Source organism: Heterodontus francisci, chromosome 20, assembly GCF_036365525.1.
Source record: "Heterodontus francisci isolate sHetFra1 chromosome 20, sHetFra1.hap1, whole genome shotgun sequence".
NCBI lineage: Eukaryota > Metazoa > Chordata > Chondrichthyes > Heterodontiformes > Heterodontidae > Heterodontus > Heterodontus francisci.
In genome coordinates, this window is record NC_090390.1 from 16,436,073 (window position 1) to 16,455,350 (window position 19,278).

At 44.8% G+C, this 19,278-nt stretch overlaps 1 protein-coding gene across 1 annotated transcript in view; it reads right to left on the bottom strand.

The window, feature by feature from the left end:
- Positions 1–19,278, bottom strand: part of LOC137380846 (broad substrate specificity ATP-binding cassette transporter ABCG2-like) — a 208,091-nt gene that overhangs the window by 126,721 nt on the left and 62,092 nt on the right. The window contains exon 5 of the mRNA XM_068053258.1: positions 6,919–7,070. Within this exon, the coding sequence (XP_067909359.1) occupies positions 6,919–7,070 (152 nt within the window). The remainder of the gene's footprint in view (positions 1–6,918; positions 7,071–19,278) is intronic.

Below are 19,278 nucleotides of genomic sequence, written 5' to 3' on the forward strand. Positions count from 1 at the left end.
CTGGCAGTATCTGTGGAGAGAGAAGCAGAGTTAACGTTTCAGGCCAGTGACCCTTCATCAGAACCAATATTTATATTCTGGATTTTCATAACAATGTCAAGTGCTTGTGAATTTGAACCAGAATCATCACCTTTTCTCTCTCTTTACCCCTCTCAGACTTTTCTCTCCTGTTTCCTACTTTTCTTGTCACCTGCTCCTGCCATTTTCCATTTCTAATCTCTTGGGTAACTTGTTCCCCTCTCCAGTCCCAACCATCAGTATTTCTTTGCCTTCCTACACTCTTGCTACTGCCGCAGACTTGAACTTCTTTGAATAAGTCCTCTACTACCCCGCATGCCTCTCTTGGCATCCTTCGAAAGGGCCATGGAGATAACTTGTTACGTGCCCACTTACGAACAGTAATCTCAACTGCTTATTCTCTCTCATGGACCACGAGGCCAGTGTGCCTTCTGGGGGAGGGTGGGGGGGTAACACTGGCTAACCTTCCTCCAGTCCTGCTCACCCCACCTATCATTGCCTTGGAACCTGCCAACAAATCAACAGTCAGCGCCTCTCTCTCTGAATTCACCTCAAGAATATCCATTCACTCATGGCCAAGCCCTTGCCATCCATGGCTTTATTGTGGACAATTACATTGACATCCTGGGTGGAACATTCCACTTCGGTGGAGTTATAAAACAAATGGTTCTGGATCAGCCACCTGTTATACAACCTGCCCAATTTTCCTTTCAATTGAGGCTATGGAGCCCATTTCTGAAGTTTCTGTACCTTGTTTTTCATCACATGCACCACCCAAACTGCTGCCACTGTCAGTGTGATGTTCAACACCAACTCACACCTCGGCCACTCCCTTTGGTACTTCCTCCTCCTTTGAGCACCTCAATTTGTTCCTCCTCCTCACATCTCCTATAAAATCAACAATAACGATCATCATCCCCAAGCTTCAGCCCAAGTTTCACGTTCGGTCTGCTCTCCTGATGTACTTTGTAGCACTGCCATATGCTTTGCTGCACTGCCAAGTTTTCAGATGACAAAAAGCTTAGAAATGTAGTAAACTGTGATGAGGATGAAGAGATGAAGGACATGTCACCAAATGACAAATCATTCCTGAACCTGTCCTCAGGCATCCAGCTCAAGGGATGCATTCCGAAGATGAGCAGAATGAGGCAACTAGCAAACAAGTACAAGTGGTACCTGCATTTTCAGGGAACCTAATCCTGTGGAGCTAGATAATGAGCAACTCCATTCCAGAAAACCTTCAGTGAAAAATAACAGGCTACCAGCTTACTTCTTGTTCTTACTAGAGTAGGAGTACTAGATTAAAGTTCAAAGGTTACTATCATCAAAGAGAAGAGGCAGTGAAAGGAAACATAATTCACACTAGAAGCACATTGAATTGACATGGTTGCAATATTGGAGTTGGTGATTTATTACATGACTTCTGTCATGTAGATGCTTTGATATGTTCACAGTGGATGAGGGATAGTGTGGGACGATTCTATATGGGGGTTGGTGTGTCAGACCTAGGAGAACTTGGTCCACTTGGAGTTTCGACCTTTTAAATGAAGGGATTTATAATTCACTTTGGTTAGATTTCACAGGCACATTCCTGCTGAAGGGATGCTGGCAAATTTACTGTGTTTCTTGGCTTGGCATGTTTGTGTCCGCTTCTACCAGGTCCCTGCTGCATGGTGATGCCTATCAGAATTACACAGTATGAAACATGCAGATAATTTTGGATACCATTGCAGGGGTGTTTTGCAGCATTCCCCCAAACCAATCTAGGCAATGGAACCTTTGTTTTCGCAGCCCTGTGCATGGGTTTTAGGGCAGAGTGGGTCTCAGTGCATTTTCTGTTGCTGTTCTCGGGCAGTGGGGGGGTGGTATCAGTAGCTATGATTTAATTGATATCTTTGGTCTCTATCCATTGATGGCTTTGTGCTCCTGAAACGAGGGTAGTAACTGTTAACAGGCGGAGCATAAAGGACTCATGAATACTATTAGGATACTCGGCATCTACGTCCATGATCAAATGACAATGGTCGCAAACAATCTGATGAACATTGATAAGAGTGGAATGCTTCCTGTTCATGAATAAATTAGTGGCAGGAAGCCATTTGACCACCTGAGGCTGGGTGGAAAATTAATTTGGGGTGAAAATTCAGAAATAAACATTCTCAATGTATCACGAAAAGTGAACCAAAGGAAGAAAATTTTATGATGCTACAGAATTCCAGGGGTGAAAGGGACCATCCCCAAAATGCACCTAATAACAGCTTGGCTCAGTGGTAACAGTCTCACTTCTGAGTCAGCTGGATGTGAGGTCAAGCCCTATTCTATATACCCAAGCACAAAAAATGTAGGCTGACACTTCAGTGCATGTGAGAACTGATGCCACAGCAAAAGATCGGCAGCTTTGAGAATTTAAGAATTTAATTGCAGACATCAAATGCCATAGCATCTTTATCAATGAGTGCTTGAGAAGGAGAGATAGTTACAAGCACTTCTGTCTTTAACGTACAAAAAGTACAACCAAGTCTGGGCATAAGAAATTGGAATCAATAAACAAAATTTAATTGATATGAGTGGTTATTTAAAGCACTCAAAGGGAAATTTATCTGATATTTAAGAGGACAATCAAAGTTTTAGAAAGTAAAAAAAACAAAACAGTCTAAGTGGTTTACTGTGTTGGACATTAGCAATGGGTTCTGGTCCATACCGTTGGCACAAGAGTGTCAATATAAATTTGCGTTTACGTTCAAGGGATAACAGCACATCTGGACGTGTCTCTCCCAGGGATTTTATAATAATCCATCGATATTCCACCTTCCTCCAGAAGGTCAGAGTGAAAGTTAAGCTGAAAAAGGCACAGATAATGAAGGAAAAGGTTTCTTATTTGGGAATAGTAATAACACAGGGAAAGCATGAGACAGAGCAAAAGTGAGTGCAGACAATCCTCGAACTCCCCCGAGCGCAAGATATTAAAGCTCTAAGATAAAAAAGGACAGTTCCTATTCCAGGTTGAGAGATTAAACAGACAAGAAGCACCAACCCCCACGGTTACCCCCACATCCGAATTACCGACGAGTAAGGTTACGACCCAGCAGTCACAAGTGACTGGTCTCCCTTGCCCTGCCTTAACTGCAGGACCAGAAAATGGACTTGCGATAATAAAAACTAATAAAATTGTATATGATAATATAAAGCTTGAGTTGGTACCGGTAACATTGAATATCTCAGATATCCAGCTACCTGGCTGGTGCCCTGAGAAGATCTGAGAGTTGTACAAGGTATTACTGTAACAATTGCTGAGACAGGAATTTGGTAATGAGGGAATAATAAAGGGAAAGAGATATGAACGTAGTTTAGTGAATGACGCAGCCACAGTCCTTAATACGGGAACTTCAATTGTCAATACTATAGATTTGGAAAATGTGGACCAGAATGTTAGAACTCTTAGTCAGCTAGTAAAGGATATTTTGAAAAAGGAACAAAAGGGACAGAGTGGTGTAGCTAAAGTAGACTTGATCAATACGGTGACAGGAAGGGTGATGAGACTGCCAAGATATGTCGTAGCAGGTAGTAAGGAAGTAGGACCCATGAGGGAAAGGGTTAAAGATTTGTGAAGGAGCTGTGCAGACAACTGTATGAGCTGAGGCAGGAGATTCTATAGAAACAGACATGAAAGAGGAACAGACGAAGGTGCCTGTTGTGGGAGACAAAGTAATGGTAAAAGGGAAGGGCCGATGGAAACACTGGTCCCAAATGAAGGTATATAAAGTCAACAGCAAATGACAGACTCCAAAATAAACACCACCTGGTATGCAAAGAGATACCGGGTATGGAAGAAAATGTGATTTGTTACATGCAGAGCAACTGAACTAATTACAGGACTGATGAGAGTACTAGAAGGTCATGCTCATACTATTAATGATATAATTTCAAATAATGAAAGTGTTTGTAGTACATACAGTTCGTGAATGTTAGAACAAATTCGAGAAAATTTGAGGCAAATTGATGCAGGACAGGTGCCAGTTTGGATCAATGACACCCAGTTGGAATACTTAACTAGTCACATGAATGAGAAAATTACCAGGTGCCAAATCAGAAAACTTAAGGTATGGAAAGGTCAGGAGTGTGTAAATACAGGATCTATGAGTATTGGAGTAGTGTTGGGAATACCTGTAATTCTGAGATAAGTTAGGGATGCAATTATACAAAGTAGAAAATATAGGGGTGATGAGGGGAAAAGATTACATAAAATACTATGATATATTACCCTATGTTATGGAAATGTTATGGAAATTGGAAAAGAGGTAATTGGAACAACATTGTCCATTGTCTGAGTGTAGTCTGGAAAACCAGGTGGTCATATGTCCTCATCCTATAAATAAAATGGCAGAATCAAAATGTGGATTTAATGCCACTGTAAATTGCACCATGGAGACTAGGAAAGCATTGTCAGGGTTAACCCATGTGGCCTATATGGAAAAGGGGAGATATTGCTGAACTACCACAGCGAAGGAGTACCAGTATGGACATAAACGGACTTGGCCGGTGAGCAACAGTACATTTTGGTTCAACCCACAAATACCAACCCGAGTAGGGAAGATACATACACAAAAAACAGAAACGATAACTGTGACAGAAAGTATTAAGGAGGATTTGACAAATTACCTCCGGGAATATGAATGTACTATTCAGCCATTGCCCACAGGCTTGGGTAAAGAGAGACAGCAGCTAGAAGTCATTGCTGTAGTGTACTACAATCTGGAACAACAGTCGAAGATGCTACAAGATGAGATTGACGAGATAAATGGCAGGAGGACTTATGGAACTGGGGGTCAGATGTGCAGATACACCCCTGGTTTAAAATTATCTCCCATGTCCTGATAGTGATTTTGGGTATCATGGTGTTATATGTGACCTATTTAATTTGGCAACTTTAGAAATTAATTAGGCGATGTAAGAGGATGTATGAACACAAGTTGGACAGCTACCCGAAAAGCAATTAGTGTTCGAACTTGCTCTGTCAAAGGAGGGACAAGTAATTATGCCATAAAAGGGTAATTGTATAACCTTTTCATATATACTTAAAATGAATTAATGAATGATCAATGTACTCGAAGAATGGAATTGTATTATGTTTGTACAATCGATGATGTAACAGTGATGCTTAAATGAAATTGTAATTGTACAAGTGTACCACCTTTTATGTTATAAACAAGTAATTGAAGCCCCTGCAAAACTTATGCCTTTACAGAGTTCCCGCAGGCCCCTCTTGTGGCACAAGCAGGCAACGTATTGAGTGCGACCCCTCCGGATGTTGAAGGCTGTTTCTAGACAAATAGAGACCATCAAAGGCACCTAGGTGGGATCAAGGGAAGGATTCTTAAAAGTGTTTTGAAGAATCAAAGGGGGGACTGTGAGAACAGAATTTTAAGAACAGAATTTTATGGGGACATTTAAGATGAAATAATTAATCAATCATGTATTGCTAACAAGCTAGCTTCAGTGCTGCAGGGAGGGACAGCTTATCAGAAATGACTTCATAACTTCAGGGCTGCAGAGGCAACTTGCCTTGCAGCTGGTACAGCGCAATAGCAGAGAGAGACATTGTGCTTCAGCAACACTCTTCTTATCTCATCACCCAGACATGACACATTCCTAAGGAACAGTTAGTGTGAGAAACATACTGACCAGGCAAACCCACGTCCCTTGTCCGAGGGTGGCTCAGCCTAACGTTCCCAGGGAGATAGGGGAATAAGAAACTGCTTGAGGAGAGGATGACAAGGCAGTGCCCCAATCAGACCCTGAGGACTACCCTTCTGATTCCGAGCCTCCACCACCGGATAATCCCCCAGGACCTGCTCCTTTGATCTTATGATCAAAAAGGAGGGATTGTGGTAGCAGTTGTGCTGACATTGGGGTCTGCAGCTCTTTGCTTTAATGGCTCGTTTGTCTGCAGCAACCTGCTAAGCAAAACCGCAACCCACACAGAGGTTATCGACGGGCGAATGTGGTATCTGGAGTATGCATTGACTTAAGGAAAATAATAGCTTATTATGTACAGCCTTATGCGAAGCTGACCTCGGATTCTGCATGGTGTATAGTCACGTAGGCCGTCCTGTGCTTATCTTGTGGTTTTGTAACTAATTGGGAAACTGTCAGCTCGGCATCTGTTGTACTATATAAATCCGCGGGGATCTGGAGCGCTTTGGAGTAGCACCGGACCGTGATTAGGAAAGGTGTACTCCCCATGATATCATGCAATAAAATTTGTTAATGCTCAAGGTCTGAGTCCGGAGAATTTCTTTGACAATCAAATTTCTTCAACAATCTGGCGTAACAAATTTCTTCAACACTTCTATTGCAAGAAATGCCAGCTTTCAGTTGTGAAACCAAGGCAAGGCCTTGTCTGTCTGTTCAGGTAGATATCAAAGATTGCTTAGTAGGAGTCAAGGAAGAGCAGGGGAGCTTTTTTGGTTAAAAGCAAAATACTGCAAATGCTGGAAATCTGAAATAAAAACAAGAAATGCTGGAAATACTCAGCAGCATCTGTGGAGAGAGAAGCAGAGTTAACATTTCATGTCAGTGACCCTTCTTCAGAACTGAGCTTTTTTGGTATTGTGGTCAATATTTATCCCTCAGCCAATACTGCAAAAACAGATTATCTGGTTGTTCATCTCATTAATATTAGTAGGACCCTAATGTGCATTAATTGCTGCAAAAATAAGAGTGAAAAAACCTATTATAAATGCAAGTCTTCCAAATACAAGCATCTTCTGCCCCCATGGAAAGCTTAGGGTTAGCATAAAGAATGTGCAAAAAAACTGCCCCAGTTTTCTGTGCCTTACATGTTTTTGTGCTGCCAGCACTCAAAGGTGGAATTGTAGCCTCTACTAAACTGTTTCTTACCAATCGATGAAAAGTATTGTAATGCAGTTTTGGCTGGCCCATGATACACCATTCTTCCATTCGCCAAGAGTGTCAGGCTGTCAAAAAGCTTAAATATAAAATATCGAGGCTGGTGGATCGAAAATATAATCGTTCTACCACATCTTGAAAGTCTAGGATGAGAAAAATAAGAATTCGTAAAGTGTATTGAGAATATACTTCAGATGTTCTCTGGGACTTTTCACAGGGTCTCCTGATTAACCACTATAACTTTAGAGGAAGATCACCAGAATCTCTGTTTACACATCTGTACAGGGTCTTCGTCAATCTTCGATTCAAGTTTAGGCAACTATTCAAGAGAACTCTGCAGGAAATTCCCAACAGTTAATATTTTAATAGTACAAGGCAAATTTTAATTACAGAATCCATTGTCAGGTACAACAAAGGCTTTCTGAATACTCAACAATAACAAGGAACTTCAGCCATCACCAGGAACCTATTGGAAAAAAACAGACTTATGTGCTGTTTCTGGGCAAGGTTCCTCATTACCAGTATATACTTGGAAAATGTGGGCCTCTGAATTAATAATAGAATAACTAGGGTAAACAGGAGACAGGGCATTAAATGGAGTTTTTTTCTTCAATTGGTAAGGAATGTATGGAGTCATTTTTTTTCTTTCCTCCCCCACCTAGCAACAGATCAGGTAGAGTGCCATTGAAATGACCAGAACATGCTGTTGGTTCAGATCATTACCCTAGGTACTTCATTTGGTAGGGCCTGTGCCTGATATGGAAGTGGTAACTGAGAGCCTTGTGCTAATGGTTTCCAGCTCTGACGCCTGCTGGCTGCTATCCAAAAACATCCCTGAAAATCTTCCCATGACCATGAAAACATGGTGGCACTTACCTGTTTCAGCCTTCCTGGCCTTGCTGCCTGCTCCTCTCAGATTCTCCAATATTAATGGAGCTGAGTGGAATGTGTAAGGTGAACTTCTTCTGGTCACCCTTTCTAATGGTTGCTCACCCAGCAGGGAGACAAGACGCATCATTGCGTTCCTCTCACCTCATATGCTCACTTGCATCTCCTGTGGGTGGTGGCTTTCCTTACTATCTCAGGAGATACCAGGAAATCTCCAGGCAATATAACAGGGATAGAAACCTTTCACTGCAGGTCTCTGACCCTTTTTCTCCTACTTGTATCTGAGAAATAAGGAAAATTAGGTCTCATAAATTTACTCTATGGTTTTGGGAAGTATAGGTTGATTGCAACTGAGTGGATGATCTGAAAACATTGACAATAATGTATCCAGACCAACATGGAAATCTGGTAAAAGCTGCCGAAAACTTCAAAAAATCCGACAAGTCAAGAATGGCTCTGACATATGAAATCCAGTAGTTACACAAACTTTTAGCCTTAAACTACAGAAAAATAACTGCCTAGATGTTGGAACATGATTGAATAAGGCCTGATGGCAGGACCACAACTATTGATCCATTGCCCTCATTAGAATAATACTGGCAAGCCAGTCAGTCCCAGAGGCATCTTGCCAGTTACCAGGGCAGTGAATTCAGCCAGCTGGGCTGCCAGCTGAGGCACTCAGAGAGGGAGACAGTTGGAATAGTGGCAAGAGGGGGTGGCAATGGCCCCTGACTTTAATGTGAAGCCAGTAGGAACACTTTCATCAGGTAAGTAAAAAATCATAAAGTTACCTTTTGAATGGCAACCTCCAGCATTCCTTTTCAGGACAGGTGCTTTGGCTGCTGTGCACGTGAGAAAACTAACTGCAGCATGTACAATGGGCCTAATACCACAGGGCGTCAAGCTATATGGCATGCAGCACACTTTCAGTGCAGCCTGATGGCGATAGGTGAATCCAGATTTTGATAGTACATTTCTAAGAGAGTCCAGGGGCATACTTCACCAAAAACAATATAAGAAAAAAATAGATCCTTTGGTTAAAATTTAGCATTGTTTACTCCACAATGAGTGGATTTTTAATCTAAAAATAGGAAAACAAAAGTGAAATTTAGGGTGCGAATTTCAACTGCATAATGCCTCTTCTAGTGGTACTATGCAGATATACCTCCATCGTAGAAGCGCGGTAGGCATTGATTCCTGCACGTGCTTGCAGCATCATGCAGTGCAGGTGTGTACCTCTGCGCACACCCATAGAGGTTGTAAGAGCGAGATCATGATGTTACAAATGTCAATAGCTAATGCAACACACGAGCACAAAAATTGGCCAATGATTGTGCAACAAACACCTTCCTTATTCACGCTTAACACAACAAGTGCATGCAAACAAGAATGGTCCTGTTCTGGGGCTATTTAATGGACCACTCAACAAGTTGCAGCTGAGGTGCTTTTGATTTACTTGTGCACGTGAAAAGTTGGTGGAAGCACTATGGTGAGTTGCTGGAGTAGTTTGAAGGTTTCTTCGGATTACAGAAAGGCTGAGAGAATTGCATAGCCTTGCACAAATATGGAGGCAGTAGTTGCAGTGCCACTTGCCCAGCAGCATGAGCAGGACAAGCAGAGGAACCTCTGTAAGAAGGGAGGAGAAGGAGGGCTCTGCTTGGACAGCCCTAAGAGGGCCTTCTGGGAGCATTAGTTCTATCTTGGGATAAGATAGGAGCAGTGCCTCAGAAGGCTTGGCTTTACTAAGAATGTGTTGATGGAGTTGTGACACCTCCTTCACAAAGACCTGGAGCCTGAAAGCAGGTGACTACTGCCCTTCCAGTGCCAATGAAGATCACCTTTACCCCTTCCATCTTTGCAACTGGTTCCTCCCAAGCAGCACTGGCGACATTAGCAAAGCGTCACAGTTCGCCATCCACAGAACTATCTGTGAGGTAACAAAGGGGCTTTGAAGGAGGGTCGAAAACTTCATCCTCTTCTCCCTGAGGAGGGAGGACCAGGATGAGAGGACTCGTGGGTTCACTAGGATAGCGGGTTTCTTGATAGTGCAGGGCACTGACTGCATGCACATGGCTCAGTGAGCCACTCAGGTCAACAGGGAGTGATACTGCAACCGCAAGACCTACCATTCAATAAATGTGTTGTTGGTGTGCGATCATACCATAATGCTTCCACCCTTTAACAGTCTGCATTACCCACTGTTTCGGGTCTGCAAGACAGACAACAGGATTGTTGCTCAGAGACAAGGGATACTCCCTCCACACATGGCTCATGACCCCTTTCCACCATCCCACCATGCAAGGTCAGAGAGCCTTCAATGAGAGCTATGGAGCCAATTGCAACAACATGGAGCAAGCCATCGGTCAGGTTTCGCTGTCTGGACGGCTCTGGGGGATCTCTGCAGCACATGTTTGAGAGGGTCTCCACTTTTATGGTGGTATGGCGTGTCCTCCATGACCTGGCAATTATGAGGGTCCATTACCTCCTGGGATCCAGAGGTTACCTCAGAGTAGGAGGAGGAGGAAGGGGAAAAAGAGGTGGAGAAGGAATAGAGGAGGCCACATGCACCACCTGAAACTGGACAGAAAGAAAGAGACCGCATAGTGAGGCTTTGTTTCAATTAAAAAGAACTTCCCTACTCCCAACATGGAACCACCATCCCCTTTCAATACATCTATTTCAGTCTCTGCATGACAAAGTCCTCTTGGCCTACATCACTCAATAAAGGCCAACACCAATAACCTTCACATCACACAACAACTTTATCTAGAAATACATCAATAATGCTAAAAAACAGAACTAATCACCCTTGGTCATTTCCTTTGGCTAAGTGTTGCAGGTTCCCATGCCTGGCCTAGTGCTTCTATGTAGTGCTACCTGAGTGGGTTGCTGCCTGGCTGATGCAATGCTATTCACTTTCACTGTTGGAGACTGCAAATGGTCTTGGAGGATGCCCTCAAGCAGCTCTGGGCTTTAAGGGCCCAGCTTTGGATTGCACCACCTCAGCATCGGTGTCAGTAGTCTGGGCTGGCTGGCTAAGAGGCATCAGCAAGGGAGCTGGCGGAGTAGCAGTGGTGGGAGCTTGAATGCTGTCATCCTGAGGCAGCACATCAGATCTCAACACCACAATGCCACTGCCACTCCCACAGGGTAGCACCTCAGCACTTCTCATTGTTTGCTGGAGCACAGATTTCTGGTCTGTTGTGGGAGCCTCCACGCCTCATCAAGCAGCAAGAACTGCATCCATGATGCAGCTGTCTGTGCCTGGATGGCAGCAGATTAAGCCTGCATGTCGTTAGCCAGGGATCTCATGACCTCTGTCTGAACTTCCATTACAGCAATAATACATTGGCAGAACTCCACCTGTGTGGCAGTGGAAGATGAGACAGTGGTCAGCAGATGCTCCATTGTGGGTCGGTCTGGCAGTGCTGCCATGGAGATCACTTCCACAGTGGAAAGGATGGGCTCCAAGCCCTGCCTTGTGCCCCCGTGGAGACAGACTCCTCCAAGCTCCTAGCCAGTGACTGGAGACTATCTAGCAGGCCTGACAATACAACAACCATCTTGGTGGGCATGCACATCAGCATTCTCCTGTAGTCCACCCCAATGAGGTCCTCATCTGAGTACCCTGCAGCAGAACTGGTGTGTAACCTTATCCTTCGTGGAGTTCACACACAAGCTTGCCTATCCCTCTATCAGGCTGCAGCCACTCGTGCCCAGTGATTCACAATATTTGGGTCCCAACTCCAAACTAGCCTCTGAGGTAAACGTTGTGCCAGTATCTGAGCTGATGGCTGCAAGTGTTAGGTCAAGTGATGTTACTTCTTCTTCAAAGCTATCTTCCTGCTCTCACCCTTGCTTCTGAAAGGGCAGAGCACCCAGAAGTCCTTGGCTATCTGAAAGCACAGAAGCATAAGGGGAGGGGAGGGGTAAGGGAAGCGGGGGTGGGGAGAAAATCAGGAAGTCCATGGTCACTCCATCTGCAGTTTGCATTTCATGGCACCTTTCAACATGAGGGTGAGGAGTTAGCGGAGAAGGTGCAAAGACAGCCTGGATCCATCATCCTGGCTGGCCTCTGGTGCTCTGGATGCCACTGGCTCCATTGCACTGCTGCCTATGATCTGAAGGACCATCTCCTCCAGGGCACGGAGGGGATGTATTTGTCCTATTCCTCCTTTGGTTCTCTGGCTTTCCCGCATGTTGTGTGCCACCTTCTCCTGCGAGAGAAAGAGCAGAATGTAATGACCATGTGCCAGTTTATTTATTTTTTATTCATTCATGGGATGTGGGCGCCACTGGCCAGGCCAGCATTTACTTCCCATCCCTAATTGCCCTTGAGAAGGTGGTGGTGAGCTGCCTTCTTGAACCACTGCAGTCCATTTGGGGTAGGTATACCCACAGTGCTGTTCGGAAGGGAGTTCCAGGATTTTGACCCAGCGACAGTGAAGGAACGGCGATATAGTTCCAAGTCAGGATGGTGTGTGACTTGGAGGGGAACTTGCTGGTGGTGGTGTTCCCATGTATTTGCTGCCCTTGTCCTTCTAGTCGGTAAGGGTCGCGGGTTTGGAAGGTGCCGTCTAAGGAGCCTTGGTGCATTGCTGCAGTGCATCTTGTAGATGGTACACTCTGCTGCCACTGTGCGTCAGTGGTGGAGGGAGTGAATGTTTGTAGATGGGGTGCCAATCAAGCAGGCTGCTTTGTCCTGGATGGTGTCGAGCTTCTTGAGTGTTGTTGGAGCTGCACCCATCCAGGCAAGTGGAGAGTATTCCATCATACTCCTGACTTGTGCCTTGTAGATGGTGGACAGGCTTTGGGGAGTCAGGAGGTGAGTTACTCGCCTGAGGATTCCTAGCCTCTGACCTGCTCTTGTAGCCATGGTATTTATATGGCTACTCCAGTTCAGTTTCTGGTCAATGGTAGCCCTAGGATGTTGATAGCGGGGGATTCAGTGATGGTAATGCTGTTGAATGTCAAGGGGAGATGGTTAGATTCTCTCTTGTTGGAGACAGTCATTGCCTGGCACTTGTGTGGCGCGAATGTTACTTGCCGCTTATCAGCCCAAGCCTGGATATTGTCCAGGTCTTGCTGCATTTCTACATGGACTGCTTCAGTATCTGAGGAGTCACAAATGATGCTGAACATTGTGCAATCATCAGCGAACATCCCCACTTCCGACCTTATGATTGAAGGAAGGTCATTGATGAAGCAGCTAAAGATGGTTGGGCCTAGGACACTACTCTGAGGAACTCCTGCAGTGATGTCCTGGAGCTGAGATGATTGACCTCCAACAACCACAACCATCTTCCTTTGCGATAAGTATGACTCCAGCCAGTGGAGGGTTTTCCCCCTGATTCCCATTGACCTCAGTTTTGCTAGGGCTCCTTGTTGTCATACTCGGTCAAGGGCAGTCACTCTCACATCACTTCTTGAGTTCAGCTCTTTGGGTAATGCTGCCACAGCTGAATAGCTAGAGGTATGTGGAGGCAGCGGAAGGTGTGTGCACAGCTGGTATGCTTCGAAGGGGTGAGGTGTAGGGTAAGGATGTTAGGGATGAGTTCTGAGCGGGAGGGTGTGGTGCATTGAGCAGTGCGAGAGGTGTATGTTGTGATGGTTGGGAGATGTGGTGTGCTGATGCAATCACTCACCATGACCACCCAAATGAGGTCTTTAAGCATTTGTTCGGCACTGATGCCAGGTCCATGGTGCTACGCTCTGGGCATTCACTAAGTTCGCACATACGCCAACTCTCTTCTCAGGGTCACTCTGGAGGGCGTTTTTCTCCCTGTTAAAAACATGGCCTCCTTTTAGGTTTCAGTATCTACTCAGAGTGCTTCCAGGGCAGCATCACTAAATTGGGGAGGCCTCTGCTTCCCTTGGTGTGACATGAGGGCCATAAGCAATTATCCAGGAGCCTGCAGTTTTATAGCTAATGTGCCTTTTTGTGTAAGGTCCTCTAGCCATATTATACCAAGTGACTGGCAACGATGTAAAAGCCCTCAGGTTGTATGCACCTGGTATGTAATTCAAATGTACATTGTAAATATAGCCTGAAATGACAAGGGTGGTGAGGCACCTTGGGGGTGGGGGGGGAATTTTATGTTGTCTGCCGCAGCAGGTTTGGAGGCAGAGAGAGCATACAATCGGGTGGAATGGTAACGGGAGGGTGGGTTGCCACCACCATCCTGCCTCTGCCAAAATTTAGTGCAGGGCGTGAAGGTTTGTGAACAGCCTTCCCACCCCGCCACCAATTGAGGCCTTCAACTGGATAATTAACCCCCAATTACGGGCCTCTTCCCACTGCAGCCACAATTACCCCTACGGTGGGTGGCCCTATCGCCACACGAGAAGCACAGCATAAAAACCGTGCGTACTGCTTCCAAGCTCTCTAGGGGGTGGGGGGACCTTTGTTCAAATGTTCTTATTGCCTGCATGAAGGACCTAGCTGAGGGAAGGGGGTGCCCACTGAGGACTACACCCCTGCCTTTGCTGCCAACCCCCCTCCCCATGGCCCCCACCCTGCGAGACCCCTCCTGCCCTGACCTACCACAGACCTGGCTCCAGCAATGCTCCTCGGTCTCAGGGACGGTCACCTCCAGCAGCAACAACCGCCTCCGCAGTGGTGCTGCAGATGCTGGCCTCTCTCTGTTTGGCCGGCAGCTCTCCAAGGGTGGGACTTACGTTGACGGTGACCTAAATCCTATGGAAGGCCTGCCACTGTCCACTTAAGTGCCTGATTGGCACTAAATTCAGCGTTCCTTCTGGAAAAGAGGCAACACGGGGATCTCAGCATCGGTTTCCCCTGACGTCGAGACCCTGCCGCCAGCATAACATTCCTCCCCTCATGTACTGTATTGAAAGAAACTGATCTTTATTGCACTTTATGAAATGTCCAATTTGAATTGTTTAGTAATGTATTTTTACAAATTTTATGAATAAAGTATATTTTTGGAAAAAATGGGGAAAGGCTAATATCTAAGGCCTCTCTCCATAGTATACCGAGGGGCTGGAAACTATGTAAAACCTCTCGGTCTGTATACACCAGAGAATGTTTAACATGAAATGTAAATGTGCATTATAAATATAATCTGTAATGGCAAGTATAGTGAGGCATCTCATGTACTGCATTGAAAGAAACTGATCTGTATTGCACTTTATATAATGTCAAATTTGAAACGTTATGTAATGTACAAATTTTATGAATAAAGTATATTTTGGGGGAAAATGGCTATTGCACCTTTAAACATGTGCTTTCTGCAGAACGCTGCTGCTTGGTCCCCTGGAGAGTGTTGAGGACTTCACAGAAATGGAGACCAAGGCTGCACGGAGAGGGTGTACCTTTCCACACCACAATCGTGGAAATTAGGTCATAGAGTCATTTCGGCACAGAAGGAGACAATTCAGCACATCGTGACAATGCCAGCTCTCTGTAGAGCAATCCACTTCTTCCCATTCCCCGCTCTATCACTGTAGCCCACCAAGTTTGTTTCTCTCAAGTGCTCAACCAATTTCCTTTTGAAATCATTGATCATCTCCGCTGCTACAATCCTGGCAAGCAGCGAGTTCCAGGTCATTATCACTTGCTGCGTAAAAAAGTTCTTCCTCAAATCCCCCTGAATCTCTTCCGTAAAACCTTAAATCTGTGTCCCCTAGTCTTCATACCATTAGCTAATGGGAATAGGTTTTCCTTGTCTACCTTATCTAAACCTGTCTTAATCTTCTACACCTATATCAAATCTCCCCTCAATCTCCTTTACTCCAAGGAGAAAACTCCAACCTACCCTTGTAGCTAAAATCCCTCACCCCGGATCCATTCTGGTAAATCTCCCTTTCACCCTCTCAAGGACTCTCACACCCTTCCTAAAGTGTGGTGACCAGAGGATGCAATACTCACGTTGTGGCCTTATAAAGGTTCAGCATAACTTCCCCTGCTTTTGTACTCCAAACCTCTATTTATGAAGTCCAAGACCCCATACACTTTGCTAATTACTCTCTCTATATGACCTGTCACCTTCATAGAACTATACATATGAACCTCTGGGTCCCTCTGTTCCTGCACACTCTATAGAACTGTGCCATTCAGTCTATATTGCCTTCTGCCAATACACTTTGCTGTATTAAATTCCATCAGCCACTTGTCTGCCCATTCTGCTAGCCTATGTCCTGTTGCAGTTGCTTGGTATCATCCTCATTGTTTGCCACACCTCCAAGTTTAGTATCATTATCAAATTTTGAAATTTTATTCTGTATTCCAACATCCAATCATTTATATATATATCAAAAATACCAATGGGATAATGTTAGAGTAAAGGGAAAATGGGAGGTCGGGGAGGGGATTTCTGAAATGTAATTAAAGTCCCCTGATATCATCACTCTATAGTTCTTGTAGAGCTCTGTGATTTCCCTGCAGATTTGCTCCTCTATCTCTCACTATTTGAAGCATATACAATACCCCCAGCAGCATGATCATACCTTTCTTGCTCCTCAACTCTAGCCAATGGATTCTGTCCTTGCCCCCTCAAGGACATCCTCTCTTTCCAACACTACAATGTCTTCCCTAATCAGTGTTGCCACCCCAACTCACTATTTTCTTTCCTTATCTTGTCTAAACATTTTGTATCCTAGAGTATTAAGCACCCAGTCCTCACCATTTTTAAGCCACATTTCCATCATTCCCACTACATCATATTCCCACACAGCTATATTCCCACCAACATTATTCACCACACTTTTGGATTTATACATATGCTTTCTTATTCTTTGTAGTCCTCCTTCATCTGCTCCCAACTAATATGGTACTACTACTTCCCTCTCTACTACTATCCAAACACTCTCACTTTTTGCACCTTATTCCTCTTTTCTTCTTTGATATTTTGGTGTCTATCCCCCTGCCAATTAGGTTAAACACTCCCCAACCACATTGAACCACCTCATGAGGACATTGATCCCAGTCTTGTTGAGGTGCAACCGGCCCCTTTTGAATAAGTGCCTCCTGCCCTAGAACTGGTCCCAATGCCCAAGAATCTGAAGCCTTCCCTCCTGCCCCATGCCTCAAGTCATGTATTGATCTGCTATATCTTCCTGTACCTTCACCTAGCACTGGGAGTAATCCAGAGATTACTGACTTGATTGAATTTTTTGAGGAAGTGACGAAGATGATTGATGAAGGCAGGGCAGTGGATGTTGTCCATATGGACTTCAGTAAAGCCTTTGACAAGGTCCCTCATGGCAGACTGGTACAAAAGGTGAAGTCACACAAGATCAGAGGTGAGCTGGCAAGATGGATACAGAACTGGCTCGGTCATAGAAGACAGAGGGTAGCAGTGGAAGGGTGCTTTTCTGAATGGAGGGCTGTGACTAGTGGTGTTTCGCAGGGATCAGTGCTGTTTGTAGTATATATAAATGATTTGGAAGAAAATGTAGCTGGTCTGATTAGTAAGTTTGCGGACGACACAAAGGTTGGTGGAGTTGCGGATAATGATGAGGATTGTCAGAGGATACAGTAGGATATAGATCGGTTGGAGACTTGGGCGGAGAAATGGCAGATGGAGTTTAATCCGGACAAATGTGAGGTAATGCATTTTGGAAGATCTAATACAGGTGGGAAGTATACAGTAAATGGCAGAACCCTTCGGAGTATTGACAGGCAGAGAGATCTGGGCATACAGGTCCACAGGTCACTGAAAGTGGCAACGCAGGTGGATAAGATAGTCAAGAAGACATACGGCATGCTTGCATTCAACGGTCGGGGCATAGAGTATAAAAATTGGCAAGTCATGCTGCAGCTGTACAGAACTTTAGTTAGGCCACACTTAGCATTTTGCGTGCAATTCTGGTCGCCACACTACCAGAAGGACGTGGAGGCTTTGGAGAGGGTACAGAAGAAGTTTACCAGGATGTTGCCTGGTCTGGAGGGCATTAGCTATGAGGAGAGGTTGGATAAACTCAGATTGTTTTCACTGGAACGACGGAGGTGGAGGGGCAACATGATAGAGGTTTACAAGGATGAGTGGCATGGACAGAGTGGATAATCAGAAGCTTTTTCCCAGGGTGGAAGAGTCAGTTACTGGGGGACATAGGTTTAAGGTGTGAGGGGCAAAGTTTAGAGGGGATGTGCAAGGCAAGTTCTTTACACAGAGGGTGGTGAGTGCCTGGAACTTGCTGCCGGGGGAGGTGGTGGAAGCAGGTATGATAGCGAAGCTTAAGAGGCATCTTGACAAATACATGAATAGGATGGGAATAGAGAGATACGGTCCCCGGAAGTGCAGAAGGTTTTAGTTTAGATAGGCATCAAGATCGGCGCAGGCTTGGAGGGCCGAATGGCCTGTTCCTGTGCTGTACTGTTCTTTGTTCTTTGATTACTATCTTTGAGATCTACTTTTTAAATTCCTTCCTAGCTCCTGAAAATCTGACCATAAGACCTCGATACTTTCCATCTCTATGTCATTGGTACCAAATTGTAGCACAATTTCTGGCTCACTCCCTTCCCCCTGCAGAATATTCTGCACCTTCTCTGTGATGTCCTTTACCCTGGCACCAGGGAGGCCATACACCATGCAGGACTCATTAATCTGGTTAGTACCTTGTTTAAACTATTAATTTTAATTAATGCCTCTAGATCTGTTCTGGGCTAATACTCATTATTAATTCACTTACTGTTATACTAACCCCAACTGAAACTTTTAACTTCCCGGCTCCTGGTTTGAACGAATGCCCTAGTTTAGAGAGAGAAAAAGAGAAATACTCACCAACCAATCACTTACCTGCTTAGGTCACACTTAGTTTTTTTTATCTCGACTCTGACTCCCAGTTACTGCTCTTTCTAAATTTTACAAATTTTCTGCCTTACCATCCTGTTTCCAACAGGCCAGGGCACGCTGCAAACTATAGACCCATGCCCAAAAATCAGGGCGTTTGAATTTCGCACCCTGAGAATTTCAATTAGCTAATCAGTGCATCACTTACCAAAAGGTTGCCTAAACAGTTCATCCCTCATATCCAACCTCACCACTGTTTCAGTTCACAGAGGCACTTTTCCCATCCAGACACAGACAATACGCCCCACCGTGGTATATCCTGAGATTGTGAAAGATGATATTTAAAAACAAGTTCTTCCCTTCTTACTAAAATGTGTGCCAAGAAGTGTCTTGAAGATTCCAATTGATGCTTTTCCTGCTCTGTTTGCATACGGCCACCTGAGAAGCAGAAGCTCTCAGTGCTAGAGACAGAACAACAATTCATGGTGGTGTAAATTATCCTCTGGCCTTTTGCCACTGAAACACTCACAGTTGCCTCTGTTAACTCTAGGCTTAAGTACTCCAATGCTTTCCATGTAGCCTCCCTTCCTCCACTCTCCATAAACTCCAACATGTCCAAAATTCTTCTGTATGTATCTTGTCCCACACTAAGTCCTGCTTGTCCATCATCCCTTCCCTCACTGATCTACATAGGCTCTATATCCCTCAA